The sequence below is a fragment of the Plectrocnemia conspersa genome, unplaced genomic scaffold (assembly GCF_051122295.1).
Source record: "Plectrocnemia conspersa isolate PC_06_02 unplaced genomic scaffold, ASM5112229v1 ptg000012l, whole genome shotgun sequence".
Taxonomy (NCBI): domain Eukaryota; kingdom Metazoa; phylum Arthropoda; class Insecta; order Trichoptera; family Polycentropodidae; genus Plectrocnemia; species Plectrocnemia conspersa.
This window is the reverse complement of record NW_028277176.1, coordinates 16055188-16079046: the sequence shown is the minus strand read 5'-3', so window position 1 is coordinate 16079046 and position 23859 is coordinate 16055188. Positions and strand designations below refer to the sequence as shown.

Here is a 23859-nt window from a genome sequence, read left to right as displayed (position 1 = left end):
TATATATGTATATATATATATATATATATACACATATACATATATATATATACATATATATATATATATATATATATATATATATATATATATATATATATATATACATATATATATATATATATATATATATATATATATACATATATATATATATATATATATACATATATATATATATGTATATATATATATATATATATATATACATATATATATATATATATATATATATATATATATATATATATATATATATACATATATATATATATATATATATATATATACATATATATATATATATATATATATATATATATATATATATATATATATATATATGTGTGTGTATATGTATAAAAATAATGATTATAATATATTTATAACATATATTTGAAAAAAATGTTATAAACCCCTGAAGCAATTACCCTACAGACGGTTGAAAATGTATTGGATACTACGATTTCGGAGCCGTCGGATCCGGCAGTTCTCGCTAGTGTAGCGAAAGCCGATATATCGGATTTCGGTAGCCAAAGGGTTAATAAATGTCGATAAACTTTGATCATGCGCGAATAATCAAGAGTATTCTGTGTTTTTAAAAATACAAAATAATTTTATTAAAATACTTGAACAATAAATGCATTTTTTTCTGTTAACGGTCAAATAAAAATATTTCAGAACGAAACCTTTCTGTAAATTTATAAAAAAAAACCATACATAACATTCGTTAATACAGTCGATAAGCTGTTACATGTGTTTCGGTATTTTTTTTACAAACGTTTTCGATAAAATGTAATTTAGTGGAGTTCGTGTTCAATCGACGTTACGCCGAAAATTCGAACGCATAAGCGAAATAATTAATTTATCAAAATGTTCTCGTTTATTGCGTATTTTTACATTATTTTCGATAATGAGTTCAAGTTCATTTAAACGTATGTTGGTACATACTTAAACATGGTGCATTAATTAAGATAATGTGCAATTTTGTATGGTAATTAACCAAAAGGTGTACGGAAAACCGTAATACGTTTTCCTCTAACTGCGATGTGTCATAATAAAAATGCATTATTTATCTGCTCATTGGTTAATAACACGGGTTTGACTAGGAGGTAAAATCTAATATCAATTTATAATATCTACTATACACTTATAAATATAAATAAATAATTAGGCATTTTCCTCGTTTATTGAATAATAACTAAATCAAATTTTATCAGTAAACGAATATTGTTTTTAATAATTTTCCTGTTGTCTTTCAAAAATAATATGTTATCGTGATAAACATTATTTTGTACAGTTATCATTTTTATTAACCAAACTTTTATACAAATTATATATAGAAATATACATATATGTATATAAAAAATGTGTATTTAATTTTAGAATTGACTTATAATACTTATTTTTATATATTTTCAAGAATATTTAATGTATAAATATTTCAATAATGGGTTGCTTGATTTTATGCAGTTTTCTATAGTCTAATAGTTTGGTAACCGTTTCCTAAATATCAATTCTGGGCAGTTCTTGACATTGTTCATAGATCGTTAAATGCTTATTAAATAATTTAATTTATAGATATATTAAAATAGTAAAAGAATATTTAATTCATACAGAATAGGAAAATTTAGCTTAATAATTAATAACATAAATATTTATTTTCCTGTAATATTTAGGTGTTAATGTATTAAAAATTAAAACTTTATTTAACAAATCATTTTTATGGTTATTGAAATATTTATTTGGAAGCTAGTAATAATGCATATGTTTATACTGCATATATTGCGAATTACTATGATGGGCGAGTATCGTTATTTTTCGACAGTGGTGGAGAAACTGGCGAAGGGATGATGAAGATCTTCAGAGATATTGTAGGTGGACTAGTTTCTTAAAACAACGAAATATATATACGCCTTTAGAAAGTGACGTTTACTTGATGGATCCTTCCGAGGTCGAAATGTGCAAATATTGTGGCCGTGCGGTGCTTTTTGTCTTTCGGTAATGTGTGACAAAGAAATATACATTCAATGCACCGGAGAATCCTTGCGTGATTTATGTGAAACCTTTTTTTCTAATCGTAACGAGGGCTTTTGTGTGGTCCCGTCTTTTACACTATAGTCTAGTTTATCCTTATTGATGAATATTAATTTTTGCTCACAGTCATTAATGCGGGTTTCAAAAATAAAATCCCACGTAAAACATTAATGAGTTCGATTATAAATGATTCATTTTTATATACAAGAAAGATAATATAAAAGAGTAGTAGCGCATCTTTTCTAATTTATTTAATTGAGATTTTAATGATTTAGTATATTGTTTTTACTTTTTTAAAACATTTTTGATATTCTCTAAATTTTGCTCTTTATTTATAAAAAATACCATATACATATGTACTAACTAGCTCAATTTTAATTAGTTTACGGTATTCACCCGTGGAATTAATAAAAGCTTGGAATGTTTTTTATTTGATAATCGATTATACAATAATCATCAAATCTGATCTGAGAAAAAAGAAAAGTAAAATTGTTTTAAAATGGAAATGAAAAAAAAAATATTTTGTACTCTTTAATTTATTGTCATTATTTTCTATAGAAATCAAATTTAAAAAATATTATATAAATATAATGTTTATGATTTATTATTTCAGTTATTTATGTAAATATATAAATATCCGTAGTACCTTAAAACAGTGAAAGATCGACCGCCGTACATGTACGGCGATACCGTTCAAAGGGTTAAAAACAGAGGCAAAAATGTTTATTAAAATATAACATATTAATTTACAACAATATATATTCATAAATATATTTCGGCAGTGTTATTATTTTCAATTTAGAAATTCAATCCTCAACTAATCCAATGAAAATCTGAAAAGATATCTTCGACAACAAATTAAATAGCCCGTCAATTAAGTATTAAGGTGACGTAACCTATTATAAGTGGTACACTTTAATACATGAATAACTTACATACATATTTAGAGGGCTTTTTTTCTGCTTCTTATAAACGCACATTATAATTGATTGAAATTATTATTATTAAATACGCTTTTCCAAGCACGGTTTATTTTTAAAAAAAATTGGTAAACAATGATCGATACTAGTAAAGTGAACCAATTTCAATGAGTATGCTTATAAAGATTAAAAAAGCCATATAATTTCACCATCGCCCAACTCGACTGTTTTTAAACACGTAAACGAAATTTTTCTTTAGCACATAAAAATTATTACGGCTGAAAATAAATTTTGTCGATAACACAAAAACACACGGCTAATTAACAACACGCCAATATTACACGTGCGAAATTAAATCACACGCGTAACGATGTTTGTTTTATTAATTCTTCGCCACGTATAAATCTAGATATAAAAGCTCACTTGAGCCGTTACGTGTCGGGAGCTTATTGAACAGATTCATATCTCGCCATAATAAGTTGTTGTTAATTAAATAAATTGATGTTAACATAAAGGAAAATTAATCGGAAATACACACATGAATAATAATTAATAATTCAGTGGTAATGCTTTGCTTCGCCTTTTGGTGTAGTCTTATCGCATTGATTGTTTTGGGTATTGATTTATTTTTGACCATTTACTTGACCGCACAAGACTCACCAGCGTTTTAACTGACATGTATTAGATATCGATTGCGTGTTCAGTATTAGATTACGTATATGACTAATCAGCTTAAAAACTGCGTTTAACTACGTAGATAATTATACTAATACCCACTTCTAATGGACGATACTATTTTTTTTCCGACAGTAGATTATTTAACGTTCGAACTTTTGAATTGAAATCGTCAAGTTTAGTTGTTAAATGTGTTGTCTTTCTACATCTAATCGAATGGTGTGAACCAAGCTTAAAGTTCAAGGCGCATAATCGGTTGTAAGATTAATGGTTTGATTCCAATTTTGAAACAATTCGCAATCGCAAGTCAAATGCAAATTTATGACCTTATTTAATTTGTTGTCGAAGATATCTTCTCAGATTTTCATTGGATTAGTTGAGGATTGAATTTCTAAATTGAAAATAATAACACTGCCGAAATATATTTATGAATATATATTGTTATAAATTAATATGTTATATTTTTTTTAATTTCACGTGCGAACCTAACAATATTGTGTAATTATGACGTCATGAATCAATATCAGACATGCCCATTTTGTAAAGTTTGGAAGTTTCCATGACGCCACTGGTTGTTATCTTGATTATAGTTTCTATTTTGTTTCCAATATGTTTTAGTTACTATAGTAAAGTTATTTTTCAATATTCAGACAGTTAGGCGAACATAAAATAAAAATGTATTCGAGACTTAAAATCATTTTAGATTAATAATTAATACTAAATAAATATTTAATGACAAATAAAATTGTACAACTCGATAAGAAAACTTGTTTTAATGTTTTTAAAGCTTTACTTAAAAAAACATTTCCATTACATCTTTGATAGAGAATTTTTCACTAGATTATAATAACGCTTTTTTAAAGCAGTAAAAATAACTTTTTAGTGCATTTTTTGTTAATATCGATGATTTTATTATATACTAAAATTTATCGTATTGATATATTTGAACATATTGTAATTTTACATATGTATCGACTCTGAAAGTGTATTTTTTATACTGTAGTGATTGTGACATGTCTGATATTGATTCTAGTTCTTTCATTTACATTTGCTTGTTCTTTATTATAAAATTATTAATCAACTGTTCCGTATTGTTGCTGATTACTTATGCTAAAGTGTACCATGATTTATTTAGTAGATTATTATAATAATAGTAGCAACTAAACCTTTAGAAACACAAGCACGAATGTGTGCTCAGCTCTATCTGGAGGTCGCATTATCTTTGGATTATAGAGCAGAATTTAATTAACTCTGAACTACATTGCTCTGACGTAATTATGCTTAAAATAACATTAACAAAATTCATAAAACACAATGGCGTTCAATCGAGTTTTTCGTCGTAGGTAATATTAAAACACAACACAGAAAACTCCGGTCCTTTCATAATGTAATCAACTCGGCCCTGTGAACAAGCGCTGCAAATTAAGCGAATTTGTGCTGGGTAAAAATGACAAGGTTTTATATTGCAAAAAAGAGTATATTTTACAATGTTATCTTGTACGTGTAGGTTGTTGGAACGAGGAGACCTTTTGGATTAATGGCACGTCGACCATTGATATGGTGTTGGCATTGTATGTATTTTTTTCTCTCGTTCATATTTCAAAAGGAATGTTGCCAAAAGCAGATTCAAGTTCACAATTCAGATTATATATTTCACTAAGGGGGTCGTATCTCATATTTTTTTGAAGGTTTTTATGTCGCAAACATTCGTTTTATTGCGGAGTTGGCAGACTAACTAAAACTACTGCAGTTTTATACCATTGCATTGACCAGACGAAGCTCGTGAGTCGTGACGTAATCTGTAAATAAATATTATTAAATAACTAGTAATGTACTACACAAATATTATTAATTGGAGCTCTAAATAATATAAGGTATCGACGATCTTAATTGTAAATTGGGTGGAAATTCTTAATAAATGATTCTCACCATTCTTATACATATGCTACAAAAATCTCACATCTTCAAAATATCAAGTAATTAAAAATATATTGACTGACTTAGAATATTTACTAACAATCCAGCAAAATATTTTATAACCATTTTTAAGTGGGTGGATTGACTAACTCCCAATTTTTTTAAAGGTACTGGTTAAATGAAATAAAAATTAAAACATGTAATACTTTACTAAATTTTATATTCTCCTTTTTTATACAATTATTCTCTACATGTTAATAATTTATAAAGTAATATCTTTTTAGAAACAATAAATTATTTAATGTCGTTTTTATAAAATATTTTTGTCCACCTAAAATCTGTTGCAGGTGTGTAAATAGATGGTAATCGTTTGGAGCAATGTTTGAAGAATACGGTAGGCGAAAAAGGAGTTCCCAAGAAAATCTATTGATTTTTCTATCGTCTTCTTGGGTACGTGAGGGCGTGCGCTGTCTTGGTGTAAAATTACCCCTCTTTAATGTATAAGGGAAGGTCTTTTTTATGGTCTGTGTCGCTTTTAAACAAATTATCTGAACATACTGTGTCTGTTGTAATTATCTGCCTATAATCCAATATATCATAATGAATTATGCCATTCATACCCTACAAAATGCATAATATTATCTTATTGGGGTGTAATCATGTTCTCGGGGTTGGAATTGGGGGTTGATTGGCATTCAACTACTCTCTCTTACGTCGCATGTTAAAGTAAATGATCCACTTCTCATCTTCAGTAACAATTTGACTCAAAAATATCATTGAATATTGCCATATTGAGATTCGATTATTTATAAGATTCCCATATTCTGCAAATTAACACCTTTCCTATTCTTTTAAATGTCTGAACCAATGTAGTGCTAGCCTCTGTACCGTTAATATCAGACCTGCTTTGATGGCAGCCATAATATCTTCACTAACAACCCCTAATTACATTTCAGAACCACATTAGAAAATTACTAAATTTAATGGCATTCAAAACCGTGCGATTGACGCCGATAAACCAGAAACTTGGAAGCCAACATTCGCCGCGTTATTGCCGATATATATTCGGTTGTCGAAAATTGGACTTCCAGATTGCGCTATATTCTAGCCAGCCACGACGCCCAGATTTAAACACTAATGACATAAAATCATCTTTCCAATTATGTTAATGCCATGGCCATTGCTACGATTTTATGTGATTTATTTTTCATTTTAAAGTTCTATAACCTTTATATTGTGTGAAAAAGTTTAAATCGTATAATTTTATTAGCACATGCCAGATAACTTATATTTTCACATCAGAATACATGAAAATGTATTCTGATATGATTTCACTGAAATGAAATATTTTTGATGTTTTTTTTATATTTTCTTTGTGGGATAACCGGTTTTTTTTTAAATCAGAGACGTCATTTCAGATTTTCTCTAGGAGGAGCAAATTTTGGCCAGTCAGTGGTCTTTTTTTAATACTTCATTAAAACTCTTTTTTGCAAAATAAGTGTTTATTGAATAACTAATTCAAATATTGAATACACCTTATACTTTCTAAATATTTTTCAGGATCTCTTCGTATAATATATAGATAATAAAAAAACTTTATTCGATTTGTTATGCAAACAAACAACGATAAATTTTATTATGCCACTTGCGGAAAAGGAAAGAAAAATGATTCGAGCAAAAAATAGAACAAAACTCTCGGTTGATTTTATGCAAAGCAGGGCCGCACCCAGCGCATAGGCACCGCAGAAAATTCCGCACTTCCAGAACAAATTACCATAATTTCATATTACTGTACATTCGATATTCGACGGCATCCGCTTCGATCAGCCCGACCTTTTGAGCCCGTTTTATACCAGGGCAGCGATTTTCAACTTTTACGATTCACTGTTTTACATGAAACATGTGCTATTTCCTTCAGGATTTAAAATTGCTGTCATCAAAGTTGGTTTATTCTTTCACAAATAAAGTAGATTATTCACGGCTCTATTAAAACCAAATATTCATTCAGTTTAGCTAATATTATAAGTCTTCCGCCCACCCTTTTTCTCGACACCCAACGCGCGCCAAGCATCAAATAGCCTAAAACTGTATTGCCCATTTATTTTTCTGGACATATTTTTCATAAGTTCTATCGATCGTTGAACACAATAATTTATATGCTTTTTAATGAGTTCTTACTAGATTAGTTTTCAAGTCTTTTTCATCATGAATATTACTTCTTTTTGATTTAAATTTGTCACATTTTTAGCGATTGTTGAATAGTTGCCAACCTAGTGAAAATATCGCCTTCATTTTGAGTATCCTAGTAACTTTACTTTCCAAATATTCCTCGTATATTTTTTTCCTTATATAGATATTTCAGATATATGATCTTTATGTATGAGGTATTGTGTGAGCTCTATATCCTTCTTATTCGAAACCTCTGCCTTCCAAAGGCCTTCGCGGCCCACAGGTTGGAATTCACTATGCTAAGGTATCTCTGCGGGATAATCTGTTACGTTCGCATTCGGCGCGATAACGTTGAGTGAGGAGATTTATGTAGAACCGGCTCTTTGTGAGGGGTGTTATCTGTTTTTCCGGTTGAATAAGTTCGCGTGCTTTCTTGCTTTTTTGCCGCCGAGGAAAATCACTGACATGGAAAGCTCCCGGGCGCTTCCACGGCAGCCTTGCACGAACACGTAAATAACGTGAAAAATAATTTTCTCTCTAATCGTCCACTAATTGCGTAATGCTACTTTTAATAATTTTCAAGCGTGCCGTAATTGCTGTACCACTGGCAAGGACGTTTTTTTTTAAATCTTTAACCTTGGAATGACATTCACAGTGGCCGTTACAGCCGAACATAAATATTTACGTGCTCTGCTGAAAATCGGTAATAATTATACATCATATGTAACAAAGTGTAGACATAAAGGCAAGAGAAGAGGTACATTATCATATCTGTCTTCGAACAATTTAAAGGTCCAATTTCATTCTGTTAATTCTTGTAATAATTGGGCTTCGGCACTAAGGTCGTTACGGCTATCCAATAATTCTTAAACCTAAATGTCAGGTTAAATGTTATAGCCGAGCACTTCGTACAATTTAATTGTTCTAATCCGGTTTCATATAATTTCACAGCAAAAAACGAGTTTCATTTATATCTTAAAAGGATTTTTTACAAGATAATTTATAATAATTAACATGAACCTATCAAACTGTCAAAAGTTTCGAGTAAAAATAATTTTAATAAAATGTTCATGATTTTTTTGTAATTTGTACGATAGTTGCCTAAATAATTTCCATATACACCCTTTATAATTATAATACGCCAATAAAACATAAAAATCTTTTATCGTTTTATAGGCAAATAAAACCACCGATTTTATTCAATGTATCTTATTAAATAATAATGAAAATATATATTATATTTTTTTATTTATACTGCATAACTACTACTTTTAGTTAGCACTAAAGTAAAATAATAGCTTACTGGCTCTTTAAATACCGTAGAAAAAAAGTTGATATAAATTAATTTAGTATACATTATATAAAATAATTATATAATACTTACATATATGTATATACAGATAGATAATAATACATTTTGATTTTATCTAAAATTGGATTTCCAAACCATTACTTAGTCTAAAGATAATTTCCTGAAAGCTGTCAGAACGAGTAAATTGTATTATGATCGTAAGAACAATGTGTTTCTTGTGTAATATTATTATCGACTATTACATTACATAATTATTAATATTATACATACATGCGGATTTCCTAATATTATTTATATATGTCTTTCGTATTCTTTTCTTACTAAACTTAATTTTAATTATGTATGCAATATATTTTTTATTTCTGATATTAGCTTGATGATAATATATTTATATGCAACTTTATTATTTTGCGGTGTTACTTATTAAATATAAATTTAACGTGATTTTTAATGAAATATTTTGCTGATTTTTCAGTTTTATTAGGTTTTTGAAAAGTTTAGGTTTCGTTAGATTAGGTTTGGGTTTGAACAGAAAAGAATCGTTTCGCAACTGTTACAGTGAATAAGTAGTATGAATATAATTTTACTAACAATTCCACTGATCAATATCAGTGAAATTGTATTTATTCACTGTGCGGATGGTAAAAATATCACCTGTAAAAAGAGATTATTTTCAATTTAAAATAAATTTATATAGATTATATGTATTGCCTGGCGATAAAATATGCTAGCGGTCGTTTTTAAGCTATAAGTTATTTGACGCGGCGATAAACTGCTAGTGATTAATTGCTGGCGGTTAATTTTCCGGACCCCTTGAAAGTCATTGCTACACACTTTCGAGTTTGCCTTTTCCAGAAAACTCGTTAATATATCATAATAAATGGCAAGAGTTCTAAAATTAAACTTTAAAATATCAATTCAATATTAACCTAATACTACAGAAAAAAAACATTAAAAATAAGCTTGCTTGAGTAGGGCTTTGAACTCTAATACATATATATCCGTATTTATACTTAATATTTCCTTTGTAGTATAGCAATATTACAAGTAATTATATTTGTTACCAAAATCATTATTTGCTCTTCGCGAAATCCGTAAAATTGTAATATTATTAAAGGAGACCGTACAATAATTACAAAGGTTTTAAATTTAAAGTTTAAAACCTTGCCATCTACGCGGTTTTTAAACTCCTACTCTTATAATATATAATATTTATCGGTTCATGCTTCACAACAATAAAATTAAATATATAAATAAACTGTTTCATGCCATTGACACACTAATGGAGTAACAAGTTCCCCAATTCATTTACCTTTTTGAATACCAAGAAGTCAACATCGACCGTCGTTAACATTTTTTAGATGTTATCACGAGCATCGATATATCGTCGTTTAGCAGATAAAGGGTTAAATATATTTTGGGATAATCGCGATTCTTATGTGTTACGAAATGTTGATTTCACTAATGTTTTGTTTTTGGATTTTTCTAAATGACTTAAATTAGTTGAATTGATAATTTCTTAATAACATTTCCTGTAACGCCTAACATTAAAAAATAGTAAACTTCTGCACGAAATTCTTTGAAGAAAAATTTTCTTCGTTGTCATTCAACTTTGGTGCTTTATAGCAAAAGTAAATAACAATTATGACTTTCTGCATAAACTGAAATATTGGGTTAATATCTGAAGGTCGAATTAATATATGTCTTTAAAAATAATTACAAATACTCATAAATAATGAATTATAAATCTGAATGCGTATTTTTCTCGTTAAGGAAATGATATATAATACAAAAATATTTTTTATGATTATGTTTTTATTAAATAAATACATTTATGTATTAAAGTATTTAATATATTGTAATAATATATAGAGCAATCTTAAACTATCAATATTTAAAAATCAAATAACAGTATTTTAGATGTTGAATTTAAAAAATACCGAAATAGGGTTATTAGAAACCCTACTTTTGTAGCATTATTTTTGCCTTCTGGTAGGGCTTATAAAATATGATGGCAAATGCGCAGTTTTCTTATATTTTTGGTCAGTGTTTTAAACGACTACCATGACCTTTTCATGACATTATATCCTCTGAGGTTAAGCTTTATTTTTAAATCTCAAAGTGCTGTATTCTGAAATTTGCACTTGATCAATATATTGTAGAGCACGTCACACTGTAAGAAATACGTTTTGTAAATGCCTCCCATCTTACCTCAGTCACGCTATTTTTTTCTGCCAATTATTTTACACATGCATATTGAAAATCTTGAAAAAGCCTGACGATAATTACCAGCTCTGGAAAATGTGCATATCGCAACCCAATTTTCCGCCCTTTCCTATCGTATCAGAGCGATCGGGTCACGCCAGCCAACGACCGGTCATGCCATGGCACGGTGAGTTTTGCATTCACCGTGGACAAAACGCAGTTATCCTCAAGGATTTTCGTGAATTATTACGCGAGGCCAGGTGCGGATTTAAAGCGACGCCAATTACTGACGCCACCCGGGGCGCCGTAAATTATTGGGCGACTGCGAAAACGCGTATATTATGTAGACGAGTGTTAATCGACTGTTTTGGAAGCTCATTAAGAGACAACTTTAAATATTTAAAAGCCATAGCATAAAAAGACACATTAAAATTAGCTTATATGATGCAGAATGCATTGCGGCAATGCATTCTGCACAGAGGGAAAAAACAATACGTATTAACAAAATACATAAAAAATATAAATATATATTTACAAAATAATTATATAAATGTATTAACAATAATGACTAGAACACAATGCGTTTATCACCTGTGAGTACTTGGATGAGAACAAATCAATACTATCCGACATATGGTTAAAAAGTTAGTTAGCTGTGCTTATTGGGGAGTTGTCAAATACTCCTGTTCTTGCATGCAGTACTTCAAACAATATTCAGCAACGCAAGCACTGGTAATTAGGTGGCACACAAAAAAGTTCTTCCAGAATCTTCGGATTGTAAATATACTCTACCAGTAACACTCGTCGATGCGACTCGAGGAATTCATATCCCAGCATACCTTTTAGGAGTTTTGTAGGAAATAAAAATAAATAATCATGTACCTTTTTTAATTTTTCTATTAAAAATTAGTTAGTTGCACTATTTGGCAATAAGCATGCTGGAAGGTACTGCGTACTAAGTGAACATACAAGGCACACAATGCCCTGGAGCTCCTCAATCGATACGCGTATCGCAAGACAAATCCCAATATCTTTGATGGTTTTATTGCATATTTTTTCTGTATGCCGATAGAATATATAGTTCTCTTGAAATTGGACACCTAAATTGGTTACTGCTAATGTGTGATATAGCATTGCATAATCAAATTAAAGTGGTGTAACATCTGTACTTGCGTTGCGATCATCATTAAATTAGTACCATCTTTTTTAATGTCAAAATGACAGTTTGTAAGTAAAATATTCAAATGAAATGTACTTTGATGAAAAATTTTCTTCATTGTCATTCAACTTTGGGACTTTTTTTTTTTTTTTATTTCTTGTCATTTAACTTTGAGGCTTTGTATTTTTTAGTGTCAAAGTGAAGTAAAAATTCAAATGAAACGTACTGCGTTGCCTCATTAATATTAAATCAAGTAAAATCTCAAATAATTACTAAATAATACTAAAAATGGAAACAATTCAATAAATGGTAAACAATAGTAGTTAACCGAACTACTCCTAATTTTCAGTAAGAAAAAATACAGTTACTAAAATGTTCAAAAGTTACTCGCTGTATTGCAAAAAAAAAAACTTTAAAATGAAAATTTAACTAAACGTATGAAAAGATTACCGACTCCTGTTTGTAAGCGTGCAAATTTTTTCGAAAATGCCCGGGTCCGAATCACGTTTTCTTTTAGCCTCCAGGCAACTAAATTTTTGGCTCCCGAGTCGCATTGCGGTTCGCATAGGGACCACTGGTCTACATAGGCATTGGAACGCGAATTAAAAAATATTTCGCCTTATTTTAGCGCATTATGTTTGTCATCCCATCTCTACAGCGACAATGGAAAAATATATAGTATAGATGTGAAAACTTTAAAAAGCCGTTTATACTAATATTTTTACCAGTTTAATATTTTTAATGAGTACAAAGGATCGCGGTTTGGCGGTAAAGCAATTTCATAAATGTTATTTAAATTTTAATAACAACATTTTGGCCAAAACTTCTCTAAAGCGTATTTTGACAGTAATGCGATTATCGAACAACACCGAAACGAGGGTTGAAAAACTTTTCATACAATTTATTTTCAACACGAAACGGTAAAACGATTGTGATGTAGTAATAAATTTATCTGCGGTAAGTTTTCTTTGTTGAGTGCGATTGTTCGTTTTGTCACTTTTATACTTTATTTACTTTCCGACATATTTATTTGTATACGTACAATATACGATATGGAAAGTGTAATAATCTAGTAGCACATTTAACTCTTAAATAAATAAGTAAGATTATTACTAATTCAATAATAAGTCGACACTGCGGAAAAGATGTGAGAATGAATTTTTTTAATACGACGATGTATGCTTTGACGCATTGGCAATGAAAATGTATGAACATTACATACAAATATATATGTAATACGTACATAGTAATGTGTATGTATTAACATATGAAGCAAATATGGTACATCTATAATGCCATTTTTTATAACGCATTTTACGCCAATATAGACTGATATTGAGGATAAGAATATAATTATTATATATCATAATTGTATTATAGACCTCTGATAGTTTATATAACAATGTAGAAATAAAAAAAAATAGTATCTTAAAAATATTGAACGAACATTAAAATGTTTATCTAACTATTAATTAAAATACAGACAGTACAAAAATGACATATTTCGTAAACCATTTATACTACAGATCTGAATATATTAAAGCCAAAACAGTGACGAAGATCTCAATTGACTTATCTATCGCTCAGTCGGGAGACCATTAAGTGTGCCCGGGAAGCCACCCGCAGTCGTCGATCGTGACGGTTTAGGTCGAGAACGGAGGTGGAGCAATTCGTTGGCGCACAGGTTGTAATCATGGGTCGCTAATGGGCCAGTAGGTAAGGGTCTATTCTCTACCTTAAGGAGCGGGGTGGGGGGGGGGAACATCCGAAGTACCTTATTTATCTATCGCTCATTTAAAACTATGTATTTTTGGTTACAGCTGAACACGGAGTGCATATATATTTTTGTGTTGACTTTTTTGATGAAAAATCATTATTCATATTTACATTTAAAATTTTCATGTTTTATTACGTATGTTATCATTAAAAAGGCTAAGTTTTAATGTATTATATTTATACATATGTATAAAGCTGAATATTCGTATAAATAAAAAAGATTACAATTTATGAGTGAATGAGCTTTCACTTACTGTTTTTGATTTATATGCTCACGAGAAAAAATGTAATATATTTTTTCCAAAATGTTATATACTTATAAGGTGCTTTAATTCAATGTTTTTTTCTTATAAGTCCAACCCTTTTTTGGAGCTTTTATTCCAAACAGCTGCTCTTTCCAATACAATGCTGCGAAGACTAATAATATACACTGATAAAAATGGCTTAAAGTGATGGTTTATACAGTAGTACATTGTATTTATTTATATGTATGTTCATAAGATTCGAGCATTTGATTGTATATTGGCTTAAGTTTTAAGCCAAAAAATTACGTATTTAAAGCATACATAACAGCTCATTCTTACCACCCCGTAACAAAAGTGGAAACTGTCCAAAGTTAAACTGCACTGGCTCTTGGCCCAAATTCGCAACGAAACAGACAAGTAGACAGATAAACTCTTTAGTTGTGTAATGCAAACGTTGCTTTAGTATTCAAGCATTATCGTATTAACTGATGCAACTTTGTGATATCTGCACAAAATAAATTAATTGCTTTTTTTAATTGCATGCTACATATCTCTAGTTAGATATAATTGTGACGTCAGATGCTGAATTCAATTTATCTTTTCAGATAATAATATTATCACAAACAGGACTACATATAACTCGACCGTATTGTTACGCTACTAAATTAGTATCTCTTGGGAACTATTATTATATTATCTATATTGAGAAAGCTGATATTTATCTGAAAATAGCGTTTGAAAAGATAATCCAATCTTTGATATCCACTATCAAATATTCAGTATTTTATCTGAAGTTTTGGAATTGTCTTTGAAAATTACATTTAATAGTATATTGATTAAAATTATTTTATTTAAGTTTAATAAGAGCTTAATGCTAAATTATTATTTATAATTAAATAATTTTATTAGCCAATTAGAAATATTTTATAGTATATATTGAAATACATATTAAACTATTTTTTTTGCATATTTCTACAAACATTATTTAAAGAATATCATTAAAAAATATATTCCATATTTTACATTTATTTTTATATAAAAATATTATTCTGATTAACTCTATTATTTATTGTATACTAATTATCTTAATATCCATAGTAAAAGTATTTGAAAAATATATGTATATGTTTTATATAATTTATCTCTTTACAATTCAATACACTTTGACCGATCTAAATATTATTTTGCATAGTTACTCTTTAAGACCCTGCTTAAAACATAGATACTATTCCACCGTCTATTAGTCACGCCACCTCCTTCTTTTTCTATGAATTTGAATAATACTTAATCCTCAGTTGCGCTTTAGGACCTTGAATAAAATATTGTCACCTCCACTTTCGTCTCGTCTAATACATTTACGTCTTAGAGAAGAGAAAATATATCTTACAATCTTTTTCTCGTTCTCTACGGAGACTTTATTTTATTATTTACCTATTGGTGGAGCATCTAGTATCAATATCGAATTTATTGGCCGTTGAAAAGAGACCCACCTTTTAAAAAGAATAGCTTTCTGAAAATCGTATTTTATTTTCTACGCAAATAAACTGATTATTTCGTCTCTTTAATTATATGTATGTATAAACTTATATTGACCGGAAGGCAATTGTTCAGAACGAGTATGCAAATATAACCTTATTCAATGTAAACGTGTCAACAGTAAATGATACATATATAGAAATAACAAATATTTGCATTAATTTATGCATGTTTCCATTGGTGTCCTAAAGTGCAGCTCAGCATAATTAAATACGTATAACATTCAATATTAGTTTTGAGAAAGGCTTTTAGGTAGAAAAATATTAAGATTGAATTTAGATCTGTATAATGGTATAGGATTCTATTGAGAATAAACATAGGTAGACAAATTTATAGGTGAATAGATATATGCAAGAGCGAGTACTGGTTTTTGTATACTAGTTCCTTTTTGCTTTGGAGCATTGAGAAACAATTCATTGCATTTCTGGCGTAGCGCTGAAGCACTTTTTTAAGTTGCTAAGGAGTAATGTCGACAATCTGTCAATGCTCGGTGACTTTAAGCTGCGAGCTTAAGAGTGCATTAGAGCGATGGTATCTAAACTACATAACTCGTCTACGAGTATCTGAATACATCGAAGCTGTCAATTTATCGTTTATTTTATGTTTACGATCGTATAATTATCACTTAGCGTACTTCTAAGTGTAATTCGCGTACCTCACTTTGGATATCACTGCATGAGAGAGTCGCAATCGCGTCCTTTATTCTTGTCCGTCGCGGTACGGATGACAGCGCTCGAGACCGTTCTTCTTGCATGAGCTGGAAAAATATATAGAATGGTACTCGTACATAATAATCGTTTTTTTTTTATATTTAATGGTTTTATTAAATATTTCGTGTGATCTTGAATAAGATATGCATGTTAGAAAGTGTGTATGTGTATGTATAGAATATGAAATGTTTTATAAACCCTTTTGTTTAATGACACTCATGACGCATTGGGGAAACCTCTCAAATATGATAGTCAGAATATTTTATTTAATCCTAAATAAAATACTGTACTTTATAAAATTATAATTTTACATATTATTTAATGATCTTGTGTTTATTGTTTTTCTAACCTAACGGATTATATAATAAAATATTTTAAATAAGTGTAACATATCAAATATATATTGACAAGTGCTAAAAGTGACATCATTGCTACTTATAAATAAAAACCTACATGATAATTAGCCATTAGTATGGTTACATTGATTTTCAGATTTTATACACTGGAAATAGACCATTATAAATAAATAAAATAATCGCATTTTATGTATGTATAATGGTTTTACATTGTCGCAGATACTTGTACGAATGATTTTTGATGTTATTTCTAATATTCATACAATTTTAAAATAGTGTTTTTAGTAATATTTCTTGGAGAAATCATGTACAAAAAAAATTATAATGAAAAAAACCTAAAACCTTTTGCAAGATAAAGGGTGTTTTTCTTCATTTCATAGTAATCTATGAAAATTAAACAAACTTTAAGTAAGATATAATATAAATATCTAAGATAAAAAACTTTCTTTTTCTATCGTAACAAATTGACCCGTTACCTTTGACCTTTCCTTTATGGTGCTTCGGTAAAGTACATGTAAAAATATGTACAAATAAGCGAGTTAATAATGAAAAAAATGGATATTATTATGAAACAAATATTACAATAATAGCTTAAGTCGCGACAATATTAGGGAATATATATCTTTTTGCACAAATCTGTATACTACTGTGATGTACACTTCATGCACATGTGAAATATGTATAAATGAGTGAGTTAATATTGAAAAATATTGATACTACATAATCATTATGATAATAGTTCGCAACAATATTGATAAACTGATACCTATATTTTTGCCAAAATAGTTATTTTTGTTATATATAATATACTATATATAAAAATATGTCAAATTTTGTTATATAGTTTCATAATCAGTTTACATATATACATATATCATAATTAGTCAAAATTTAAAAAAGAATCAAGTTGCTTTATTTGAAAAAACTGCCAGACTTAAAGTTATATTAGCAAAGATTTATAAAATTATTTTTAGACTTTTATTGTAAAAATGGCATATTTTTTGGTAAAATATAAATTGACTAACATATTTTTTTACCTTAAATATTTTTAGTGCGCTTTTAAAGAACTTCTTTATTTGTTTTTAATATGAATTAAGGGCTTGCAGCAAAAAGATTGGCGCTATTCCATTTATACGTTTCTCTAAACAATTGAACAAAGTTATCGTTGCGTGGCTTGATTAACATTTTTTTTTATTATTATGCAGTAAAACATTTTCCCGGAAAATCTTTGTAATCTGCCTTTCAGCACTTAAAACAAAACGATCGCCGATTCTCAAACGTCTCTCGTCCAATTTCATTCCCGGTTTCGCTTCGTTGTCCATTTCCACGCTTCGGGCAATAAAAGTTTTACACCCATTCGGGAATACAAGGGCCGCGCTTCGTAGCTATCAAATATACACGCATCGGCCACCTATCCCGTTTCGGTTACCGGATTCGCTCCGGGATAAGGGCTGTTTCCCCCGGGAACAAACGCCATCGCGCAAATGAACATGACTAAATATGAATGACGCTTTTTACGACTTTTTCCAATTTAATCTTCGCACACCTTTGGTGATGGTTAATTCATCCACATACTTTATTTATAGATAGATTATATTTCGAATTAAATGTTTTTATATTCCGAATTAAATGTTTCGGTTACTACGATTCGACATTTTCCTCCTGGAAAAAAACCATTGCACAAATGCTCATCAATGAATATGAGTGCCACTTTTTTTCAAATTTAATCTGGCACACCATCTTGTGTGATTGTTGATTCAACTACATACTTTACTTATAGATGGATTATATTAGGAGTTGAACGTTGAAAATATTCAGATGTGTGAATATATGTTATTATATTCACCCTTGAGTCACGCTTTGGCCATTAATATTTTGGGTATTCGGAATACCATATGTATTTTTTATAATGTATTAGAATATATTGTGAATATGTGGTTATTATATGTATTTATATACTATAGTACCATTGCGTGTTCATATCATATTTCAGATTTGTGCGAAACTGGAATATGTAATATGCATTTATATGTGCGTATACACGCGTAGATAAACTTTACATTTTATATTAGCCTTATTAGTATGTTTTATATATTTCCTTCCAAACTATTTAATATATTTTATAAATACAAAAAATGCGTATTTATGTTTAGTATATGTATATATATTTTTTTCATTATTTGAGAATTTTTTTCGAATAAACTCAAACAAAGAAAATACATAGTCTAAAATTTATCTCTTTTCTTCGTATTTTCTCAATATTGATATATCTCCTGAAAGCTTGACTTGTTGTATATAGGTTTTTGTGTTACTTGTCGAAATGTATGATATGTACAAACATATCGACAGATAACATATATTTGTAAAGAAAGCACTCCTTATAGTAAACAATTTCGAGTTATTTAAAAAAATCTTTGATAACCTCAGGACCAGGCAATAAAGTAACTGATGCTAGAGTCAATAAAATAAATAAAAAACATGTTTGCTGAGAAAAATATATAAATAAATAATTTTAGAAATCAATAGTGTAAGAAGCGACAAGATACTAATCTCGACAACAACAATCAATTACCGCCCTGTGTACTTAAAATACCGGTACGTCTATCAGGGCTACTGACCATTTACAGAGCATAAAATTAAAAAATCGATGTTATTGCGCATTGATTGTTCAAGTTTTTTATGATTTTCAATTTAGAATGTTCGCAATTTGTTTTCTGTATATATTTTCGTGTGAGGCATGCTCCTCGTTATATTATATAATATTGCAAAACATCTTAAAATCTCTTTTTGTCTGATGGATCATTGATCGAGTTTCATTCCAATTTTTTTGGATTACTGCCACACGCATTTAAAAATGTATGAATAGGTTTACTATATTACTTAGGTTTCTGGAATGCCACTAGTTTTGGCAATGTATTTTTCTAACATTGCATTAAATATTTTGCCAATTTTATTATATAACATTTAAATTAAAAAGTAAAGCAGCTTTTATACTGAACATTATCTTTTTTCCTGTTTATAATGCTTGAGCCAGAATTCAACTATGGTTTACGAAGAAAAAGTATTACACTATATTTGAAGAATTTAGTAATTAGGCTCAATCTGGTTAACACTAATAAGGAATGTAAAATTAGATCATGAGAGTAAGATAAAAAACACGATAGACTTCTTTGAGATTTTATTACTATTTTACTACAAATCATGATTTGAAAGATTTCGATAATGCATAATAGGTTAAATTACCTTTATATGCTACATATCAACTTATACGTATATACATACAGAATAAAAAGATTTATAAAAATTGTAGTGCCGGACACCTCAAAGATATATGCACCATCCCACATAAACTGTTCAAGCTCTTCGTAGCTATCACCGAAAACATCATTGCTTAGCAGCTGGATGGCTCGTGTAAGAGATACGTTCTCGAGCTTTGGCGACCTGGCCGTAACCACAAGAATAAAGGATGTGGTCGCGATTCTTCAGCTGGAAAAATAAACAATTAATATTTATCCTATATGTATTGCTAGGATAAACTTGATTCACTCTATGATTTATAATATATATACATATGTATATGATATTAAGACTATTCTATTATTCATGCTATCCCAAAAAGTGATATAACATCCTTTGCTCTTTATGATTAATTATTAAAAAATAAATATTTATGTTCTATGCATATTTTTCACAGGCATATCATCATTAACATCATGCGGAACACCCGAGGAGCTACCAGAATTGCCACCTCATGACGAACAACGTCTGCGGAGAGCTGCTCGTTTGCTACAACAAAGATTGGTACTGCGAGAATGGCTCGTTTCACACAGACTGCATCACGCATACACAAGGTACACACGCGATACTGATAATTACCATAAGAATGATCGACAGTAATGTATTTTTTATTATGTGTTGTATACAGGCTACTAAGCTTAGACGTCACATCGTTGGAAGACGTATATTGGCTGGAAGATTCGAGCGCACGGCAAGCCTTGGGAACGAAAGACTTCGAAACATGGTCAGTGGCACGTCAGGGTTTACCTACAGACGAGGAAGGATTGAGAGTCTTAAAAGCGGATCTATGGAGCACCGTGGTGAAGAACAGTCGACATCAGGATGCGTGGACATGGGGTATATTTTTTTTTATATTAATATGAGTATGAATAAAATTACCTTTATTTTTGTTTTTTACTGATGATGCAAAATCTTCCTCAGGATCCTACACTCAAAAGCCTGTAGCCAATAAGGGTCTCTGAGACTGATATTGCAAGTCTTATATATACATGTTTTAGTTCTTTTAGATAAAGTGGTCTTTTGTAGTTTGTCTATGCAGACCAAAGAAACAACTTTTGGCTAAAATTTTTCTCCTTTTAATCTTGACGTTAATATCATTTTTTACAATAAAAGATATCCCTCATCAAAGCAGACATCCTCGGTGCAGACATTTTTGGTTATAAAATGATTTAAACTATTAAATATGGCCTCAGCTATAGTACGCGAAGGTATTAAATAACAAAATAGCAAATCTTCTTGTATTTTATATTTAAATTCATATCTAATAATTGCTAACAAATTAGCATTATTATAGACGTCAGTACTTTTATCCAATTGTAGCGAGTAATGACTTTTGAGCATTTAAAATTAGCTGCTTTTTATATTATATAACATATCTTCAATCCTATTACTGACCATATCATTCGATGATGTAATCAAACTTATATATTTTGTTGCTCTAGTACCCAACATTGTATTTGTCATTATTTTTGTACCAGGAAGAATCAGTTGCTGTGCTATATTATGGGATTTTCCAGCTTTTGCTATTAGTATGGATACTTCATATGATGCTTTTACTGCTTTTTTATTGATACAATCAGTGTCAAAATTGTTTCGCAAACCCTCGGTAATGGATACACGGACTCCAGCTTAAGAACCGCTTCTTTAACACGACACAACATAAAGAATAAAAAAAATATACTTTTATATATGCTTAATAAAATGATAACGACGTGCAGCAAAAATTTTGTACATACTACCTTTGATAGATTTGGCATCTCATATATCTAATACGAATTCATAAAATGTAGATAAAATAACTAACCCATAAAACAATGCAATATTTGGTATAAATCGCCAAAATTTAAAAGATTTTCAGAAGTGGCAATTATGACGAATACAATTATGTTTATAAGCTATCTATAAATTTGTATAAAAATTAAAAAAAAAGATTAAACCTATGACAAAATAGCTCATAAACAATAACACGAAATAATGATGGTTGTTAAAAATTAACATGATTTTTTCACAGTATATTGTTATAATGAGGAGTATTTTTTAATTTTATAGGAGGAATGCTAGTAGTATCAGTTTCAGTCGCAGGTCTAGTAACATTAGCAGCCATGACTCAACCTTCATTGGCTCCAGAAGCAAAACACACTCTTCTGCAATACGTAACTGGCAAATACCTACATCCCCCAAACTGTCAAGTAAGTCTCGTATTAATTTAATATGAACAATTTATAGCTTAGTATATTAATAATATATATATATTTTAACTCGATCATAGGTGGAATGGGAATGGACTGAACCGCAATGTGTCGGAGGAACAGTTTGCTTTACCGTCAAGTTCTACCAAAGAAACGGACAGCCTTATCCGATATGCGATACTGACCAATTATGTGTTGTTGTATCACACGGCGCAAGAAAGGTAATTATATATACTATATATTTATCAATAATATATAATACTTAAATAAATTTGCCATTGAATTGTAGATAAGCACAGTGAGCGAATTAGGCTCCCCGACCGATCCGAATAACGCCAACATCGCAAAAGTAAAGTTTACAGTGAGAACATCGGGAGTGTATAGCATATCTGTTATGATTGGTACAGTGCCTATTTTATTCGACGATCATTAGAAAAGAGAATTGATTGTGTATTATTTTAGGAAGTGTCGCTATTGCCGGTAGTCCGTTTCAAAAATCGTTCGTGTCCGGTGCAATCGATCCTAGGAAAAGTGTGGTCGTTAGGCATACTGCGACCCTCGTGTGTACGCAAAACATTCCTCACAATATCTTCGTTCAACCTAGAGATGCTTACAATAATCCGTGCACTTTTCAAGCCAACGATCTTCCAGCTGAAGTTTGTTAATTACTTTATTACTTTTTAACATGTACAATATCAATAGTCATTGAATGATATATATATTTTTTACAGGGATACAGTATTCAAATATCTCCGCTCGGGTGCCCCATCGATGAAAAGCTTTCGTCTTCAGCGCTGTATAACTACGATACTGTGAATCAGCGCCTTGTAGTAACAGTCTGCTTTACACAACATGGAATATATCGTGCCTTATTAAATTACAATGGAGTTACTCTCCATAATGGAGAATTTGATTGTATTGTTCTTACTGGTAATAGTGAACTTTTGTTGTATTATTTAAATCATATTTTATGGCAAGTTATGACGAAGTTTTCTGTCAAATTTCATTTTTCTGTAAAAATATGTCCATTCTTTACAATTATTCAAAATTAACAAATTATTTCGAGTGATTTACAGCAAATGCAAACTTGTCTCTAAAAAAGTTTTATAAAATCCATACAAATAAGAGCAACCAATTAGTGTCTAGTCGCATGATTGCTTACATATGGTTATTTCTATCATGCCGCTGGTCCATATCTAATAGATTGTTTTTTACTTTGATTTTATCACAAAATTCTCGGGTTATCCCTCAAAGATATTCACCAGTGAAAATATAATTTATCTGACAGGTGCTAGTAGAATTATATGATTTCAACTTATCTATACGTAGTAATATATACATTTACATACTTATCAT

The 23859-nt window shown here is 29.7% G+C and overlaps 1 protein-coding gene across 2 annotated transcripts in view; it reads left to right on the top strand.

Moving 5' to 3' along the window:
- The window catches only part of LOC148228394 (apoptosis-resistant E3 ubiquitin protein ligase 1), a 45942-nt gene that overhangs the window by 16316 nt on the left and 5767 nt on the right, over positions 1-23859 (top strand). For both annotated transcript variants that reach the window (XM_088200467.1, XM_088200468.1), the window contains exons 2-8: positions 20712-20868; positions 20943-21151; positions 22364-22503; positions 22584-22724; positions 22793-22904; positions 22966-23159; positions 23235-23433. In XM_088200467.1, the coding sequence (XP_088056593.1) occupies positions 20712-20868; positions 20943-21151; positions 22364-22503; positions 22584-22724; positions 22793-22904; positions 22966-23159; positions 23235-23433 (1152 nt within the window). The remainder of the gene's footprint in view (positions 1-20711; positions 20869-20942; positions 21152-22363; positions 22504-22583; positions 22725-22792; positions 22905-22965; positions 23160-23234; positions 23434-23859) is intronic.